General features: G+C 40.2%; 1 protein-coding gene across 1 annotated transcript in view; it reads right to left on the bottom strand.

Annotated features, from left to right (window-relative positions):
- SLC30A9 (solute carrier family 30 member 9) overlaps nt 1-16,396 on the bottom strand; it is a 70,779-nt gene extending 54,383 nt beyond the window's left edge. Inside the window, exons 1-2 of the mRNA XM_066385072.1 lie at nt 16,162-16,396; nt 7,475-7,642 (exon numbers count right to left, since the gene is read on the bottom strand). Coding sequence (XP_066241169.1) covers nt 7,475-7,642; nt 16,162-16,273 — 280 coding nt within the window. The 5' untranslated portion in view covers nt 16,274-16,396. The remainder of the gene's footprint in view (nt 1-7,474; nt 7,643-16,161) is intronic.
- Between the last annotated feature and the right edge of the window lie 4,316 nt (nt 16,397-20,712).

Here is a 20,712-nt window from a genome sequence, read left to right as displayed (position 1 = left end):
AGTGGTACATTTGGACTTCTTCCATCTTGTTTGATTTCAGTTTACTCTTCTTTTTGCTTTTAGTGTTGTTTTTTTTTGCCTTTCCATCCACCTGTTAGGTTGATAAAGTTTTCTACATCCTTCTCCCACCCCATTCCCTATCCTGGTTTGGAATTTGTAATATAATATTTCTACTGTTTTAATGATGCCTCTTAAAAATTTAAAATGCATATTTCCCTGTTAATCTTTCTTACCATCTAAAAAGTTACTCAGAATCACTACCTTCACCTTCCTCTAGAGCAAGAAATAAACTTTTTTTTTCAAATGAGAAGCGAGGAGGCAGAGACAGACTCCCACATGCGCCCTATGATCCACCTGGCAAGCCCCCTATCGGTCAATGCTCTGTCCGTCTGGCGCCCATCAGGGGCCACTATTTTAGTGCCTAAGGCAAGGCCATGGAGCCGTCCTCAGAGCCAGGGACCAACTTGCTCTACCCATTTGAGCCATGGCTATGGGGGGGGGGGGAGAAGAGGGAGGGGTAGAGAAGCAGCAGATGATCACTTTTCCTGTCTGTCCTGACCAGGAATCGAACACAGGACTTCCACAGCTGGGCTGTCACTCTACTGCTGGCCAACCGGCCAGGGCCAGAAATAAACTTTTAACCACTTAAAACTTCTACCTTCCTACTCTCGACTAAAATTGTAGCATTTAATATTAAAGTTTATTATTTTTTCTATCAATAGTTAATTTTACCAACATATTTTATCCATTTCTTGCTCTACACTGTCTTTTTATATCCCAACCCTTCTGTCCCTCTGGGCTTACTCTGCATCTTGTAAAAATATATATACTTAAACTGTTTCTTTTTTTAATGCAGATGGGTTAGTAATAAATGACATTCATCTTTTTCTTTTTCAATGAGTAATAATCATACCTCAGATAAACCCAACCAGCTGCAATACTGCTGCTATGCAAAGCTATGTTCATCTTTATACTGTATATGTGAAAACATTTTTATTATGCCTTCACTCTAGTAGGGTTATTTAAATCAGTGTAAAATTCTAGGGTGACATTCATTTTTCCTTTACTCTTTCATGGATACTAATCCAAATCATTGGTCCCTTTGTTTTCTGCATAGTGTTTCAAATAAAAGGCCTACTTCAAAAGAGTGATAATTGGACTGATAGTATTCTGACTTTTCTCTTTGGAAGCTTTCAAGTTGGACTGTTTCTTGTTTTGGTTTTTAAATCTGTAGATTTCTTTTCACTTAACCTGCTTAAAACTCAAAGTGTACTTTTGATCTGAAGATCCTTTTCTCAAATTCTGAAAAAATTCTCATCCATTATCTCCTTACATACTTCTCCGTTTCTCTATTCTCTCTCTCTCTCTCTCTCTCTCTCTCTGAAAGGTCTATTAAATGTAGACTTAGAACTTCATGCCTCTTACAATGCTTTTTCATTAAAAAAAATTTTTTTTTGCTTTTCTTTGCACATTCAGGGTGAATTTCAATTTATGAATTCTTTATTTGGCTATGACTATTAGATTTTTATTTTAGCCTGACTGTTGGTCAAGCCAAGTTCAAAACCCCAAGGTCACAGGTTTGAGTGCGTGCTCATCTGGCTTGAGCACAGGCTCACCAGCTTGAGTGCGGGTTCCATGGCTTGAGCCCAAGGTTGCTGGCTTGAGCTAGTTCATCTGGAGCAGTCCCCACCCCGTCAAGGCACATATGAGAAGCAATTAATGAACAACTAAAGTGCGGTACTACAAGTTGATGCTTCTTATCTCTCCCCCTTCCCGTCTGTCTCTCTCTCTTTCTCTCAGAAGAAAATAAAATTATTTTAGTGACTACATTTTCATTTCTAAGATTTCTAGTTTGTTCTTTTCCAAATTTGTTCTGGTTTTATTTCTGCTAGTTTGTTCCAAAATATGAGTACTTCCATTTATTCTTTTGAGGAATTTAAATTATTTTAAAGCAAGTCAGGCTATTTTAATATCATCTGGAAATAATTCATATTTGATAGTTCATTCTTTGGCTTTCTTATCATTAGGATTCTTTGTGTATTTTTATTGAAATATAACTGACATATAGTGTAAACTTAAGGTGCATAATGTATTGATTTGATAAATTAATATATTGCAACATGATCCTTCCTTTATTTTTAAATTTTGGAATTTGAAACATTATTTTAAATACACTACATCCTTTCACTCTCCTCATGCTTGAGTGCTCAGAATTCAATCTGATCCTTCTGACCTGAACCAGATCTCAGACTGGCAGTTTGAAATTTCTACCCCTCAATCCAGTCTCCAAGCCAGCAACTGGCAGGTTTCAGTCCCCTTCTTCCTTTTGCCTTCCTACCCTATTGCTTCCCTTCAGACACGGCCTCAGGGAACAAATGAAAGAGGCTATTCAGCCTCCTGTATGGTGGGTAGGTAGGTACATTAGTTCAAACAGTGAGTCTGACTCCAGTACCTGGCTATGCATGGAGCACCTGTAAATCCATTACCCTAAATTAAACAAGCCAAACTCCTGGTGCCAGTATCTACTTACCAATTCAGAAGCTGGCATTTTCTTTCCATTTCTTGGACATACCATGTCTTTCTTATGTCTAGTTGTTTATTCAATTTTTTTTAAAATATTTTATCTGTCACTCCAATGAGTGAGACTTGCAACAGGTACCTTAAAGCATCTATTTACAATGCCATCTTGATCAGAATTTCTGATTTATCTTCTTTCAGGGATTTTATGGATAAATTAAATGCCAACAGACTAGGCACTAACAAAGGCAAAACTCCCACTGAAATATAAGCAAAAAATATTTTATGTAACTTTTAGTATATTTCTTGATTATGTCTCAGTGAAAGCCACTAATGAAATGACAGAGTATACTATGTTATGATAACTAAACTATGTATAGAAAATCCCCGAAGGCTTTTTTTTTAACTAGTCACTAGATCTTAAGTAGGTTGTAATGACATATTGATAAATCAAAGACAGACTTAAAAATACTTATATTTAAATAATAACTATAGATTGTAGCATCTGATATTTAACAGATAATTATTATAATTGTATTATTGTCTACCTACAGAGCAAGCAAGCAAATTCTAAAGCATCTTTATTGTATCTATGTATCAATTTCTTAAAATTCTGCTTTGGTGAACAGAGTAGGGCAAAAAAAAGTGAAAGAAAAGGGATGGTGAAATAATTAGCTTCCAGCACTCACCTATTGTCTGAATAACTGAAATTTATGGTCAAAAATTTCAAATAGCCCTCCTTTCCACAATGATCAAATAAATACAGAAAATTAGTTGCTAAAAGGCTGATATTTCTAGATATTCTTCTCACTACACACTGCCTAGATGGTACTAACTATATGGTGGTAAGAATCACAAATAAAAATGCTAGCACACTGCCCAGACACATGTATAAATACTTATTTTGCACACTGCCATCTTAATAGACTTGACATGTATCACTGGAGTAGAATCTATGATTTCAATAAGCAACCAGACATATTTAAAAATACATATCTCTACATTTTGTTTTATGCTCAAGTCCTGGCTGTTTGCCACACATCTGCTGTCATTAGAAAAACTAAAACTAATTTTACTAAAATTTAAAACACCTGAATGCTCCTTAAAAACTTAAGGATTCCTTAACAAATCTATGCCTTTTAATGAGCTGTTCCTGACTTTATGATGCAGTTTGAATTATTCAAAAGTCAATCTTAAACCCTTAAATGACAAATTATCTTTTAATCAAGCAATTACGTGCCGTCTATCTGATGGCTAACAAGATCTAATCTGGCCCAAGCTAATTCTGAAAAATTGAGCCCCAAATAAAACCATCAGTAAACAATGTATTTTTAATATGAGAAAATAAACTAAAATTTTATTCCCATCAGCACAGAAAAAAGAAACCTAGTCACTGATTTCAATTTCAAGCATTATGTATAAAGGAACCAACATTAAATATCTTTTGCCTGAGTCTATGTTCACCTCAGGAGAGCATTATAACATAATCTACCCTCAATTATATTATTTCATCACTTGTTTCTTCTCCCATATGCTTATATCTGGAACTTAGGGACTCACTACATTCTCCATTCCTTCATCCTTTAATATCAAAACTCTCAATCAATATTTATCCCAGCAGTTCCCCGTCACCACAAAAAAGGAAAGAAATTGGCTAAAATTATACAGTAAGCCCAAAGGGAGGGTGAGACTTAGAAGAAAAACAGGCATCATAAACATGAATGCAGGCTTCTCAATGAATTTGTTAAATTGTTCCCTGTGAAAACTATCCAACTAAAGACAGCCTTGAAATGTTTATTCTTCTTCTTCAAACACTCTCTTTTCCTGACACTTTACTCTCCTTGGATTTTCTCCTACCTCCCAGGCTGCTCCTCCTAAAGTATTCTTTGTTCCATCTGTCCTTCCTCATTGGGGGTTTGTACTAGAAGGCTTTATCTCCTCACTCTAAACACTTTTCCTGCATAGTCTCAAACTTATCCATCACTTCGTTACCACCTGGGTATAGTTAACACCTCCTAAATCTACATCTCCAGGTTAGAACGCTATACAATCATTCAGTTACAAATATTTATTAAACCCTACTATGTGCAAACCACTGCTCTAGGCACAGAGATTCTTCTGTCATTGGGCTTGCAAGGAAGCGGGAGGTAAAGAGGTAAATAAATATTGAAAATACCAGTTAGTAAGTACGATCTACACAGAGAATTCAAATTAGGGTAATATTAAAGACTGACTGGGGGTCTACTTTACCTTGAGTAATTAAAGAATGTGTAGAGCTGACATTTCAACTGTAATGTAATGACCAGCAGGAGTCAGTCATGAAGTACACCTTGGAAAGAGAAAGCAACTAGCCTCACAAAGGCCCTATAAATGAGAACAAGCTTGGTATTTTCTAAGAACCAAAAGAAGACTGGTTTAGCTGAAACATAATGAGCAAGAGTGAAAGCAGGGAGTCCAGAGAGGTTACTGCAGTAATCCAGCCAAGAAATGATGATGTCTCACAGCGCAATAGTACAGGTGCAGCTTGTTTTATTGCGCCTCGTTCTATCGCATGTCACAGACACTACCATCTGCATCAACGTCACGGCAAGACCCTCTGTAAACAGAAAGATTATAACTCACTGCAAGCAAGGATTATAATTAACCTTTTTTAGTAATACGGTGTTTTTAATTAAGATACATTTTTTTAGACATAATACCAGTGCACACTCAATACACTGTACTACATATAGTATATACTTCTCTTTTATATGCACTGGGAAACCAAGAAATTTGTACGATTAGCTTTACTGCAACATTCATTTTACTGTGGTGGTCAGGACTGAACCGACATCTCTGAGTTTTGCCTGTGGTATACTACCCAAGTGCCTACTAGTCATCTGTTAAGATGTCCTAGAGGCACCTATAACTTAGATGTCAAAATTAAATCATCATCTTCTCCAAGTATACTCCCTCTGGCTTTGGTATTCTTCACTTTAGACCCCAATGAAATCACTACACAATTGCCCAACCTAGTAACCAGACATTAAACTTTACCTGACCTCCTTCAGTCCCCCAAATTCAATCACTAAGCTCTAATTATTCAACTCCTAAATCTCTTGAGTTCACCTACTCCTTTAAAAAAAATCATTGCTAACAGCCTGGTCTAGACCCTGATTTGTATCATGCTTCCTTGGCAAACCGTTTTTCAGTCTGCAACCATTTTTTTTTTTAAGTCTTAAATCAGATCAGGTATTTCCTCTACTTAAAATACTCCAAAAGAATAACACTGCCTACAAAGTCCAAACTCCTGAACAAAACCCTGATCTGACAACTGTTTACCTCTTAAGTTTCATTCTTTGGATTTTTCAAAACTACCAACCCCCCACCCCCCACCAGATCCTCTACTCACTAGTTGAATCACACTATATTACTTGCAATTTTACCTTTCTCCACATTCATCACACCAATACCTACTTTTCTTTCAGGTCCCTAATTAGATACCATTTCCTTATGGAAATCTTCCCTAACTACTTGAGTCAGGGACCCCTCCCTATGCTCATAATACAGCACACAGTATTTCTCCATCACAGGACTTACTCTACAGTATTACATTTGTTTGCTTAATTTTCTGTTTTAGTAATTAAAAGGAGTCATTCTCACTTGCTGCCATATAAGAAATACTACATTAAATACTTCTTGAATAAAATAATGAATAATGCACTTCTTTTTAATGTTGCACAGCAAATACATACCCTGAACAAAATCTTTTCAAATGCATTGCTAAACTGGCAAAAAATGTTCTGAGGAGGGCAAAATCAAGGAAAAGCTAGACCTCTTAAGTGAGCTCACCAGAGCTGATGTTTTCCTTGGTGATTTCTGTTGAAGCTTATAGCCCTTGAAACTAGGTCTGCTCAAGAGGAAGGCATTCAGGATAAGTGTGTGCAACAGAAGACACTCAGGAAAAAAGCTACACACATGGCAAAACTATGACCTGGAAACATACACACAGAAGGAACAGCAGGGAAGCATGCATGCCATTATTCTTCTGTTACATCGTGGGGGAAAAACTCAACTGAAAATCTTAAGAACAAATCAGCCCTCCTGCAAGTTTGCAGTCTGAACTCATGCTACCAGTGCAGTCAAATGGAAAGCAGAGAATTGAATGTGGTCCCAAGCTGTATTCCCAGAAGCTAACAGGCAAAAAAGCAAACTCACTATGCAGGACCATAACTTCAATCCAGAGAGACATCCTAGTGTTCCAAGATATAAAACTTCATAGAAAGTTAACAACTCTTGGTTAAAAAATATAAATATGGCATCACGAATAAGAAACAGAGAAAAAAAGGTAATATAATGGGAACCAAAAGATTTCAGATAGCATAATTTTCAGTCAGAATATAAAATAGCTATGTTCAATATGGCTAAGTAATGAAAGAGAAGTTTGAAAATATAAGCAAGGAACATGAGACCAACCAAGCAAGGTAAAAAACACTTTCTAGAAATGAAAAGCATAATCATCATTATTAAAACCCCAATATATGATTGATATATATCTATACATTATATATAGATATAGATATAGATATAGATATATATCAGCAGGTCAGAGGTAACTAAAGAGGTAATTAGTAAACTCGGCAGACTGAAAGAAATAATCCAGAATTCAGACCAGAATAGAAATATAAATATGACAGAAATAGAAGTATAAAATTCAGTAACAAAATATGACAGGTTTAGAGATATGGAAAATAAAGCAAGATGTAACACGGTTCTGATTAGAGTTCCAAAAGGAGATAATAGAGAAATGGAAAGAGATAAAATCTGAGGGGATAGTGACAGAGAATTGTAGAATTCCAGAACTAGAAAAACATCAATGAAATAGTTTTACAGTTCTATCAAAATCCCAAGGAAGAAATATTCTTATACAAACTATTCTAGTACACAGAAAAATTTATTTTAAATGATTTATACATACCTGCTTCATCAAATGATGGTACTTTTTCTACTCCGAGAGTTTCTGATCCCTGCCCTTCTTTCTGAACATTTGTAGAGTACTGCTTTACTTGACTCAGTGTACAAAAGTATGAGTGACTACAGGGAACCATGTTTGAAAAGCTGCCGACTGTCACTAAATTCTGCCATTCTGAAAGAAAAAAAAAATTTTTAATTTCAAACAAAGTCACAAGGATTTTCACACCCAATAAAACATGCCTATTTTGATTAGAAAGGAATAGTTTTACAGAATAACTGTAAAACTTTCATACTGTATGATACCCAAATGTACAATGCCAACCACCCTCTCCATTGGAAGTGTTTAACTGACCCATAGATACACAGGGATTGTTTTGTTAAGGAAAAAAAAATAAAGGCTAATACTCCTGATTTCTCTCATTTGTAAACTTATTCACATGAAAAAAATTTTAAATATATTTTAAAAATTCATATTATTCAACTACTCTGAAAGGTGTCTGGCATATAACAGATACTCTTCATTTTGTATGCTGGTTACATGCCAAAGAAATATTGGCATAATGTACTTTTCAGGATACAGAACTCTTGAGGTGGGAAGAGGTCAAAAGGGCTTTCCACTTAAAATTCCCCTATACTGAACTACTCAAAATTATGCTGTGTCCTCTTTCTGCTAGCCGGGGATTTATTCCTTTCATTTCACAATCAATAAGTGAATTATACTAATCAGTCATTCATTCATGCTGTCACTGATTTTCTAAATCAGATAATTAGATCAACATGCCATGAAATGTTGGTATATGAAAATTTTAATTGAGGGAAGAGCAGAATATTAATTATGAAGCACTTCAGCTGCTGAATCTGGGTTGGCTATGGGCTTTAGAGAGCTGAAATACAGAAAAAAAATTCCACACTTTCCCCAAAGTAGAAAACCAAATCTGTCTCAACTCTCATGTGACCCTTGTTCTCTTTTACTTATTTTATTTATTTACTTATTTATTTATTAGCAAGAGAGACAGAGAAAGACAGAGAGAGGGACAGACAGGAACAGACAGACAGGAAGGGAGAGAGATGAGAAGCATCAGTTCTTCATTGAGGCACCTTAGTTGTTCATTGATTGCTTTCTCATATGTGCCTTGATGGGGGGGGGGACAGCTGAGTCAGTGACCCCTTGCTCAAGCCAGCAACCTTGGGCTCAAGCCAGCGACCATGGGGTCATATCTAAGATCCCACAATCAAGCCAGTGACCCAGCACTCAAGCCAGATGAGCCCGCGCTCAAACCAGTGACCTCAGGGCTTTGAACCTGGGTCCTCACCATCTCAGGTCTACGCTCTATCTACTGCGCCACTACCTGATTAGGCTCTTTTATTTTTATATAAGTACTCAGAAGTCTTCCTAAAATAACTCAAAACCCTGTTTAGATATGTTATGTATTTCCTAAAGTTTTAGGTGTATTAATGAAATTATATCATTAGTTGCTTTTCCAAGAGTGGCGGGTTAAGCATTTAAGAGTTAAACTTTTCTACGTGCTGAAAAATGATCTTACAAAAATGCTAGTTTATGTATGGGAGTGTGCAGATACAGGCCTTCTGAAATGAAAAAATAAATCTTTTCTTAATGGCTCAGCAAATTCATTAAAAACATAAGTTACTGAAAATGTTGAAGATAATTTGAAAAGCATGAGACATTGCTGTGTACGTATTCACTCAAGTTTCAGGCTTAGAACTAATTTGCTTTAAAAACTTCCTGATGTCAACTTACACTTTCATTTACTTAGCAAATTATTATTAAAGGTCCAGTATGATTTTGGTCATTTACCTCTATTTCTTAAAGGTTGAGAAAAGCAATATAAGAGTGTATCTCCTTGCACATTAAAACATGTAGGCTACTAACAAAATTATTTTGTGAAACAAAGGCTAAAGTAAATTCTCCCAAAAAACCCACTATCCAAGAAAGCACTTTCACAACAGGCCACTGGTGTTGACAGCCTTATTCAAAATATCTTTTGTGATCATTAAATAAGACAATATGCCAAACCACCTTTTTCCAATCACTGATGAATGCTTTTATTTATTTATTTATAGAGTAAAAGAGGAAGAAAAAGAGAGAGAGGGTGAGAAGCATCAACTGGAAGTTGTTTTCACTTTAATTGTACATGAGCTTTTCATACGTGCTTTGACTGGGCCAGTGCCAGTGTCCCCTTGCTCAAGCCAGTGACCTCAGGCTTTTCATGCCAGTGACCTTTGGGATCAAGGTGTTGAGCTTTGGGATTGTGTGGACAAGGCCCCGGTCAGCCAGTGACCCCACACTGACACGTCCACACTCAGAGTCAGTGACCTTGGGGTTTCGACCTGGTGCCCTCAGCATTCCCAGTCAACTCTGTATACACTGTGCCACATGGGTCAGGCTGACAAAGTGCTTTAATAGAGACTGCAGTAAGGTGTTAAAGAGGGATTGCTCCACAGTCCAACAAATCCTTCCTCAGAAGATGACAATATTTCCAAGACTTGATCTAGATTATCTTTTCTCCTTAGATTTTAAAACATTTTATTACAGAAAATTTCAAACGTATGGAAAGGTAGAAAAAACAGTACAATAAACGTCTACACACCTATTGCCCACCTTCAACAAGTATCAACTCATAGTCAACCTTGTCTTATCTCTACCTACACCAGTATCTCCTGACCTCCATATTAATTTGATGCAAATCTCAGACCTAAAATAATTTCATTCATAAACATTTCAGTATGGATTCTAAGAAACAAGAACTTTTTAAACATAGCCACACCAAGTAACAAATAATACCAATTCATTAATATGACAAATATCAATCCCTAATTTCCAATTATGAATATTATAATTTGTCTGAACAGATCCTAATAAGGTCCACATACTACCGCTGACTGAGATGTCCTTTAAATCTCTTTTAAGTTACAGGATGTCTTTTTTTAAGACCAGTTTTTATATTAAAGAGACAATCTTATTCATCCTAAATCTTTGTCCCAGTAGTTTTCCAGTCTAAATTTTTTTTTTGTTTTTTTTTGTTTTTTTTCGTTTTTTTTCATTTTTCTGAAGCTGGAAACAGGGAGAGACAGTCAGACAGACTCCCGCATGCGCCCGACCGGGATCCACCCGGCACGCCCACCAGGGGCGACGCTCTGCCCACCAGGGGGCGATGCTCTGCCCGTCCTGGGCGTCGCCATGTTGCGACCAGAGCCACTCTAGCGCCTGGGGCAGAGGCCACAGAGCCATCCCCAGCGCCCGGGCCATCTTTGCTCCAATGGAGCCTTGGCTGCGGGAGGGGAAGAGAGAGACAGAGAGGGAAAGCGCGGCGGAGGGGTGGAGAAGCAAATGGGCGCTTCTCCTGTGTGCCCTGGCCGGGAATCGAACCCGGGTCCTCCGCACGCTAGGCCGACGCTCTACCGCTGAGCCAACCGGCCAGGGCTAAATTTTACTGATTTAATTCCCTGGTGTACTTTATCTTGTTTTTCTATATGTTCTATAAATTGATGACTCTAAAGGCTTTATCCAAATTCTGATTTTGTTTGTTTTTAGCGAGAGAGAGAGAGGGGGACAGACAGACAGGAAGGGAGAGAGATGAGAGGCATCAACTTGTTGCAGCACTTTAGTTGTTCACTTTTTTCTCATATGTGCCTTGACCAGAGGGATTCAGCCAAGCCAGCGACTTTGGGCTCAAGCCAGCAACCATGGAGTCATGTCTATGACCCCACACTCAAGCCGGCAACCCTGAGCTCAAGCTGGTGAGCCCATGCTCAAGGCAGCAACCTCAGGGTCTCAAACCTGAGTCCTCTGCATCCCAGGCCAACGCTCTATCCACTGTGCCACCACCTAGTCCGGCCAAATTCTAGTTTTTGTTAGGTGGGGATGAGTTCTTTCATCAAGAGCCACATATTTGCTTGTCTATCTATGTTGCTGTGCCAGACCTAGAATCATTTATTCATTAGATGGTTACAAAATGGTGATATCATCTGATCTGTGGTGGCACAGTGGATAAAGTGTCAATCTGGAATACAGAGTTTGCCCGTTCGAAATCCTGGGCTTGCCTTGTCAAAGTACATACAGTTGTTAATGCTTCCTGTTCCTCCCTACACCCTGCTCTCTCTCTCTTCTCTCTAAAATGAATAAAATTTTTTTAAATAGTGATATTTTCATTTTATCACTTCATCATTGGTAAGGATGCTTTTACAAACAGAACATTCCCTTCATTTATTTGGTTATCCATCAGTATAGTTCCTATAGGAAAATCAGGCTAAATGCTTCATTCTTTCCCTTTATTTTCTAGCTCTCAAAATACTGAGTTCATTAACTACCATCCAGCTGTAGTGACACGTTAACCTGTGTGTGCGCATGTACTGTTATGATTTCACAGATTTAAGTATCATTTCATGTTTTTTAATTCATTTTAGTCATTATCCTAATTAATGCTCAAATTATCCCATTTTTAGTTAATACTCTATTAAAATCAACTCCTGCATCCCTTTTTTTTTAATTCACTGATTTTAGAGGGAGGGAGAGAGGGAGGGAGAGAAAAGGAGGGAGAGAGAGAGAGAGAAACATCATTCTGCTTAGGTATGTGCCCTGACCAGGAATTGAACCAGCAACCTTTGTGCATCGGGATGACGCTCTAACCAACCGAGCCATCTGGCCAGGGCTCCTGTGTCCTTTTGATCCTATCCTGCTAATCTTTGATAGCTTCCTTGTTAGCTCTTTTGAAAAGTCCTTAATTTTTAGCTTCAGGAGAATTTCAGGTATCAGCAACTTTGAAAGTACACATTTGGCATTAAAACAAGACTGAAAATTGCACGGAACTAAAAGAATGCATTATCACCTTTAACGTTTTAATTAACTGGTTATTCATTAAAGTAAATCTGTTTAAGTAAAAATGCTGGGTCGGAAGGCATAAACCTTTAAAGTTCTTTTTATACAAAGAATAACTGACCTCTAAAACAATATTCAATTGCATGTCCCAATCAGTAGTAAGAGAGTTCCTGCCTTCCTGCAGCTTCAGTATGAGGTATCATTATGAAAAATTTAGCCAATACAGACAGGCAATGAGTAGTAAATCCTTTAAACTTATATTTCTATGTTTATTACTGAGTATAAAACATTTCTGCATTTTTATCAGCCACTTAAACTCCTTTATGAACTCTATCAGGGGTCGTCAAACTTTTTATAAAAACTCCCCACTTTTGCAGTGCTGGTCAACCTGGTCCCTACTGTGCAACCAAACAGCGTCGCGATTGGCCCATTATGAAAGCTGGACAGCCCACTAGTGGGCGGTAGGAACCAGGTCTACCAGCACTGCAAAAGTGGGCGGTTTTTATAAAAAGTTTGAGGACCCCTGCTTGGTTTGTAAAAGTTCTTCATAAGTTCAGGACACACCCTGACCAGGCAGTGGCGCAGTGCATAGAGCATCGGTCTGGGACACGCAGGACCCAGGTTCGAAGCCCCGAGGTCACCAGCTTGAGCATGGGTTCATCTGGTTTGAGCAAAGGTCACTGGCTTGAGCAAGGGGTCACTCGGTTAGCTCTAGTGCTCCCCTCAAGGTATATATGAGAAAGCAATCAATGAACTAAGGTGCCGCAACAAAGAATTGATGCTTTTCATCTCTCTCCCTTCCTTCTGTCTGTCCTTATCTGTCCCTCTGTCTCTGTCACACACACATACAAATAATAATAAATAAATAAATAAATTCAGGATACTAACTTTATAACCACACTGTCCAATACAGTAGTCACTATTTATTGAGTACCTGAAATTTGCCTATTCTGAACTAAGATGTGCTGTAAGTGTAAAATACACATTGGACTTCAAAAATTTAGTACAAAAAGATAATGTAAACTATGTCAATTTTAATATTGATTACATGCTGAAATATTTTGAATATACTGGATAAAATATAGTACTAAAGTTAATATTGCATGACCAGGTGGTGGTGCAGTGGACAGAGTCAATCTGGAATGCTAAGGACCCAGGTTCAATACCTCAAGGTTGCCAGCTTGAGCATGGCTCGCCAGCTTGAGTGTGCGTCACTGGCTTTAGCATAGGATCACAGACATGACCCACCATCGCAGGCTTGAACCCAAAGGTCACTGGCTTGAGCCCAAGGTTGCTGGCTTGAGCAAGGGGTCATTGGCTCAGCTGGGCGCCCTCCCACCCACCCCCCACCCCTGCAAGGCACATATGAGAACAACTAAAGTGATACAAATATGAGTTGATGCTTCTCATTTTTCTCTCTTCCTATCTGTCTGTCCCTCTGTGTCTCTGTCTCTGTCTCTCTCTCTCGCTAAAAGAACAATTAATTTTGTTTTGGGTTTTTTTAAAAAGCTATCAGATAATTGCAAATTACATACATGGCTCACATTTCTCTTGGACAGGGCTGCACTAGATGATTGTTTTCCTTTTCACCTTTAAATATTTTTAGTGTTAGTTTGACAAACAGGTATCTCTCATTTTAAGTATGAAAATGAAGCAACTGTTTTCCTCCAGGATTCCTCTCCTTATTCTTCATCAGTTTTTCCCAACCCTTTATTCTCCCACACAAGAATTTTAGAAGCATAAACTACATTTTTTTTCTTGGCAAAGAAAAGTATCTGTAAAATTTTAAGACTTTTTTCCAAAAGTTCTTCAAATATTCTTTTCTTTCTAAATGTATCCAATTTAAACAGTACTTTTTCTAAACGATTTTTAAATCTTACCATAATTATGGTAGCTCTTGTAAAATGTTTCAGTATTACTGAAATAAAATTTTCACAAACAGGTTTATTTTTTAAACCTACTAAGTGCTTTTAAGTGTAAAACCACATTTTAATTTTTTGGTAATAAACATTCTAAAGAACTCTGCACAGTCATTCTGACTGGTGAGATAGGTAATTATTATCTACGGTTCACAGATGGATGAAACAAAGAGCACATAATTATGACAGCTACAGAGAACAGGGATTACAAATTATACTATTTCAACTCCTTTTAACCAACACTTAAAGGGCAATTGAGCCTAAATTCAACAGGCACTACACCTAACTTAAGTGTAAAATGCAGAAATTGCTTGGTCAATAAAAACAGTGCTTGAAAGCTTACTTGGGTATTTTGGAGAAGAGTATGACCAAATGATTCATTTTGTTCATAAGAGAACAACCAGGTATATTGCCAATATAAACTCAACAACTATACTTTTAAATCAGTACCAAAAAGCCCCAAGAACATTTCTGAAAATTTAAGAGCTAGTTTTTACATTTATTGCAAATAATAAATACAAACATATTATACATATTTGCACTGCATAGGCATTAACCAGAGGCGTTGAATGACTTCACTACGACTTTCAACTTCTATTGGGAGGACACAAACATGCTACAAGTTCTTCAAACTCGAATTTTTAAAAATGTTCCTGTAAAAACTTTGTGTCCTGGCCGGTTGGCTCAGTGGTAGAGCGTCGGCCTGGCGTGCAGGAATCCCAGGTTCGATTCCTAGCCAGGGCACACAGGAGAAGCGCCCATCTGCTTCTCCACCCCTCCCCCTCTCCTTCTTCTCTCTCTCTTCTCCCGCAGCTGAGGCTCCATTGGAGCAAAGTTGGCCCGGGCGCTGGGGATGGCTCTGTGGCCTCTGCCTCAGGCGCTAGAATGGCTCTGGTTGCAACAGAGCAACGCCCCAGATGGGCAGAGCATCGTCCCCTGGTGGGCATGCCGGGTGGATCCCGGTCGGGCGCATGCAGGAGTTTGTCTGCCTGCCTCCCTGTTTCCACCTTCAGAAAAAATACAAAAAACCCAAAAAAACCTCTTTGCATCCTCAAGAACTTGAGGGATTGGATTAGGGGTGGGTTTGGTTCAGTGCTCTCCCTCATTGCTTCAATCTCAGTTCTCAAATTCAAGCTGTGGCATGCCAATCTACGGCAAAAACGGAGGTGAGTCTGATTTAAATACACGCTCAACGCTATTTTGGAAACTATTGGACAATTTGAGTCAGAAAATAATGTTGAAGTAGAGGGATTAAAAAGGCCTGTCAATCACCTTTTTCTGGATTACAACTCCGGTAGTTTTTCACCAAAAGGCTAGTTTAACGGAACTGAAGACTTCTTTTGTCTTTCATCCCCAAACTGAGCTCACTGAATGACTACGGGATGGTCATACCCTCATACTGAAGAGTGACTCGTAAATGTCGAACAGCAACCCGCCGTGCCTTCCTCCTTTTAAGAAATTAAAGAAAACAAGCTGGGAGTATGAGAAAGGGGCTGAGCGAAAAATAATCGGTTACAAGCACTCAATGAAGGTGAGTCGGTGGAGTCAAAAGACCCCGGAACGTTGTGGAGTCAGGAGCTTCCCACAGCCCAGGGGGTGAGGAGTGCGGGGTTGTCACCGCGGGACACCGTGATGCGCACGTCACGTTTTATTTGGTACAAAGAGACCGACTTCATGGTCGTGAGCCGGCCCGCGAGCTGCCCGCCAGTTTCTGCGGGACCAGAGCTAGGATCGCAGGCGACATCAGGGTCAGGACGGCCTGTCAGGAGCTCCCCGGGCTGGGCGGGCCCAGCTGCAAACGCGGGGACCGAAAGGGGCTGGGACTGGGGAGAGGCTAGCGGGCTCGCTGCCCGAGGCAGGGCGCAAAGCGCGCGCTCGGCCTCTGGTCCTCCAGTCCGGCTTCCGCGCAGGCAGCGGCCGGGACCGGACACTCACCCTGGAGCTCGCTGGAGCGGCGGGCCGCCGCCCTGCAGCGCAGACGGAGCCGGCACAGGGAGGACCAGCTACATCTGTGGGCCGCGGCGGCGGCGGCCAAGCCTGGTAACATCCTGGCGGGGCAGAGGCCCCTACTCCGACACCGCCTCCTGCCTCAGCGCCGCCGCCGGCACCAACTAACTCCATAGACCGGGCACCACGGACCAACGGCGCGTGCGCCGCCGCGGGCGGCCTCAGTAACCCGGAAGCGGTAACGTCATTTATTGACGCCTGCCGCGGAGACAGCGGAAGTGGTGTGAGCACAGAGAGCGAATCGCGAGGCTCGGCGTCGGTGCACCCCGCCGGGTGGCGTGGGGGCGTGGCGGCCTGGCTCCTGATGAATTTTGGGGTGTATTCTTACCCTGCTCCGCGCCTGTACTTTTACGCCCTGCTTTGAAATCGTTGTGCAAGTTGCTGACAGCTTGACAGCAAAGAAAACCTTTGAGAGAAGAGACAGGCTTTAGGGCTTTTGCTTGCTTTTCTTCCTCCCCCCCCCCCCCCCCAGCTTGATAGCTGGGTGGTGTGTTGGAAATGGGAAGAAAGGTGCGAAGGAAGGACGCTGGTCACCCAATTCTCCCTCCGGAGCCTTCCTAGATGAGGCCAACGTGTCCTCTGTACTGTCCCAACTTTTACCAAAGTACAGTGTTCTTAGCCTGTAATTCCATTGTGCACCCAGTGCGAGAAAGGCAAGGACCCACTTGGAATCACTTGCTTGCCCTACCACCCTCTAAAACCTCAGATTCTTGCCTGTAATACAATAAGACTTTCATAAATTCAAGATTTGTCTGCATAATTAGAGGTGTGCAGACATCGAAACAGGAATCAGTCTGGACCCCTGGTTCAGTCTCTTTTCTCTCTAGGTCCCCATAGGACGGCCTGCAGGCCGAATGCGGCCCCCTGAGGCCATTTACCAGCCCCCGCACTTCCAGAGGGGGCACTTCTTTCATTGGTGGTCAGTGAGAGGAGCAGCACATTGACCATCTCATTAGCCAAAAGCAGGCCTATAGTTTCCATTGAAATACTGGTCAGTTTCTTGATTTAAATTTACTTGTTCTTTATTTTAAATATTGTATTTGTTCCCATTTTGTTTTTTACTTTAAAATAAGATATGTGCAGTGTGCATAGGGATTTGTTCATAGTTTTTTTTATAGTCCGGCCCTCCAACGGTCTGAGGGACAGTGAACTGGCCCCCTGTGTAAAAAGTTTGGGGACCCCTGGTCACTGAACCTCAGCGTTAACTGTTTATCTCTGAAGTGCTTATTCAGGTCTTAACTCACACTGGAGAGAGGCTTTCCTGATCACCCTTGCTGAAGTAGGCCTGGTTATTCTCTGCCTTGTCCTGTGTACATATCAAGATGCTTATCACTATGTGAAAGTATTTAATTTTCTATCAAAATAGAAAATAAAGCATCATGCTGGAATCTTGTATTTTGTACATTGCTGTTTCCCAGGGGTTAAAACAATGTCTAACAGATAATTTAATGGAGTGCACAGTTCTTTGTTTTAAAATTAATCTGAGTCACTTAACCATGTTATTACACAAGAACTATTTCAAGGAGAAATAATTAGCATATTCCTAATTTTAAGAGAATCAACAGCCAGGTTTGATTCCCAGCCAGGGCACACAGGAGAAGCACCCATCTGCTTCTCCACCCTTTCCCCTCTCCTTCCTCTCTCTCTCTTCCCCTCCTGCAGCCACAGCTCCATTGGAGCAAACTTGGACCAAGTGCTGAGGGTGGCTCCATGGCCTCCAACTCAGGCGCTAGAATGGCTCCAATTGCAATGGAGCAAAGCCCCAGATGGGCCCAGCATCGCCCCCAGGTGGACATGCGGGTTGGATCCCAGTTGGGCGCATGAGGGAGTCTGTCTCTCTGCCTCCCCAGTTCACTTCAGAAAAATCAAAAAAAAAAAAAAAAAAAGAGAGAGAGAGAGAGAAAGAATCAACAGTCTTTTATGCTTTTATGCTAATTAAATACAACCAGATTAATGAAGTTATGGTGATTAAATTATCACAAAATTGGTAAGCAAATTTTACTTCCTAACACAAAGTTAAAACATTAAGTGGTCAAACATTAAAAAATACTGTTCCACCACCATCTGCTCTTTTCCTTTAGCATTTCCCACACTCACTTCCCCACTCTACCCATGGAGCTGTTTTCACCCACACCTGCCAGGCTGGGATGAGGCAAATCCAGCCATGGATAATAAAACTAAATGCACTGTACCTGGCACCATAGCCAAGTCCAATTGGATGGGCTGCCTGGCCAACCACAGCATGGCCAGCTGCTCCAGGGGACATGTTTGGATCCCCCTTTTGTTTCTGGATCACTAGGGAGGGTCTTTTCTGTCTGATCCTCAGAGATCCTGACCCTGGGATTGGCTCTAGTTCTGGGCTAAATTGTGCCATCTCCCCTTCATATATTGAAGCCCTAACTTCCAAATGTGACTATTTTGGCCTTTAAAGTGGTGATTAACTTAAAATGAGATCATTAGAGTGGGTTCTAATCCAATCTGACTGGTGTCCTTATGGAGAGGAAATTTGGACATCCAAAGAAATACCAGAAACATGCACACACAGAAGGAAGATGATGCAAGAATATAGTGAGAAGGCAGCCATCTATAAGCCAATGAGAGAAGCCTCATTAAAACCAAATTTGCCACACCCTGATCGTGAACTTCCTGCCTCCAGAACTACAGTGTGTCCGTAAAGTCATGGTGCACTTTTGACCGGTCACAGGAAAGCAACAAAAGACAATAGAAATGTGAAATCTGCACCAAATAAAAGGAAAACTCTCCCAGTTTCATACCTATTCATTGTAGTTCGATGTGAGCTCACGCACAGATTTTTTAGGGCTCCTTAGGTAGCTATCCTGTATAGCCTCTACAGACTCATCACTGACTGATGGCCTACCAGAACGGGGTTTCTCCACCAAACTGCCGGTTTCCTTCAACTGCTTATCCCACTGAGTAATGTTATTCTTATGTGGTGGCGCTTCATTATAAACGTGCCAATATTCACGTTGCACTTTGGTCACAGATTCGAATTTAGCGAGCCACAGAACACACTGAACTTTCCTCTGTACCGTCCACATCTCGACTGACATGGCCGTGAGCTGCTCTGCTGTATACACAGTGTTACGTCATCATCTGCACATGTGCACATGCTGCCACATCATCCTACAGAAACTGGGAGGGTTTTCCTTTTATTTGGTACAGATTTCACATTTCTATCATCTTTTGTTGCTTTCCTGTGACCGGTCAAAAGTGCACCATGACTTTACGGACACACTGTATAAGAAAATTAATTTCCTGTTGTTGAAGACGGTCGGTATTTTGTTATGGTAGCCCAAGCAAATTAATATAGATGTCACCTGTCACCACTGGCCTTTGCTGTTTTCTGTTACTACTACTACTACTAATATAAATAATTATCATATATCAAAAAAAGTTGTTGCATAAATATTCTTGACCTCAAATTTCCTCTAAACTCTGAAAATTACTATTAAGATAGATTTTCATAGAAATTCAACTTTACGATATAAAATACATAAGGGCTTAACTAATTTTATGGTAACTGTATGTAAATATCATTACCCTTTGCTATAATGCTTCTTAAATGCTTTGGAGTCTTCAGATGGCCCCTGGTTTCAACTATCATTTTAATCAAAACTAATCAAAGCTTCTCAGAGTTTCTTAAGCACAATAAGATTTTAATTTCCTTTTTGTTTATATGTATTTTCTAAGCATTCTTAGAGGAATATTCATTCCATCTGTGATATAAAAAACTTTTAATACACTTTTTGCAGGGTTTTTAAAATAATAACGCAGCTGTGAGATGTGTAGAACATAAAGCTGGGGCGCAGTACATTTTCACCAGCATCATTTCCCGGGCTCCTTTCCCCTGATATCGTCTGGGTATAACGACTTAAACACTATTAATTTTGATAAACTTCCAGAAACCTTGACTTGCCAAGTAAGTTTGAAGAATAAAGTGGATTATGCTGTTATCTTGTTTAACCCTCACTGTATAGCCAGTATTCACAGCCACCATCACAGCCTCCTGGCAAGCGCAGGTTCAGGTTTGATTTGGACAGATGGTAATGAAGCAACAGAGCCAAAAGCTGGTGGTCCATTTTTCTTTATTCTAGACTCGCAGTCGGCAAGCAAGTAAAAACAAACACACCGGACTCCAAAACCCATTCATTCAGCACTCACAAAGCTACCGACACATCTGAGTTTTCCTAGAATCAAAGGCTTCCACCTCACCAGTCTTATCCACATCTGTTCCCTATTTTCTTCTTCTCCACGAATGGCTTCTCCTTTCCCCATTCCACCATTTTTGCTGCCTCCTCTACGTGGCCTCCTTGCCCTGCTCCAGCCTGGGCTCCTCCTCCCTCCAAGAATAATGCCACTCTCCCTAAAATGGCCTCCTAGCTCCACCTTTTAAAACCTTTTGGTGCTAAAGCCCACCCCCAACACATATTAGCACAACCATACCCCTTCCCAAGCAAG

This window comes from Saccopteryx leptura, chromosome 5, assembly GCF_036850995.1.
Source record: "Saccopteryx leptura isolate mSacLep1 chromosome 5, mSacLep1_pri_phased_curated, whole genome shotgun sequence".
Lineage (NCBI taxonomy): Eukaryota > Metazoa > Chordata > Mammalia > Chiroptera > Emballonuridae > Saccopteryx > Saccopteryx leptura.
This window is presented reverse-complemented; position numbering and strand designations above follow the sequence as displayed.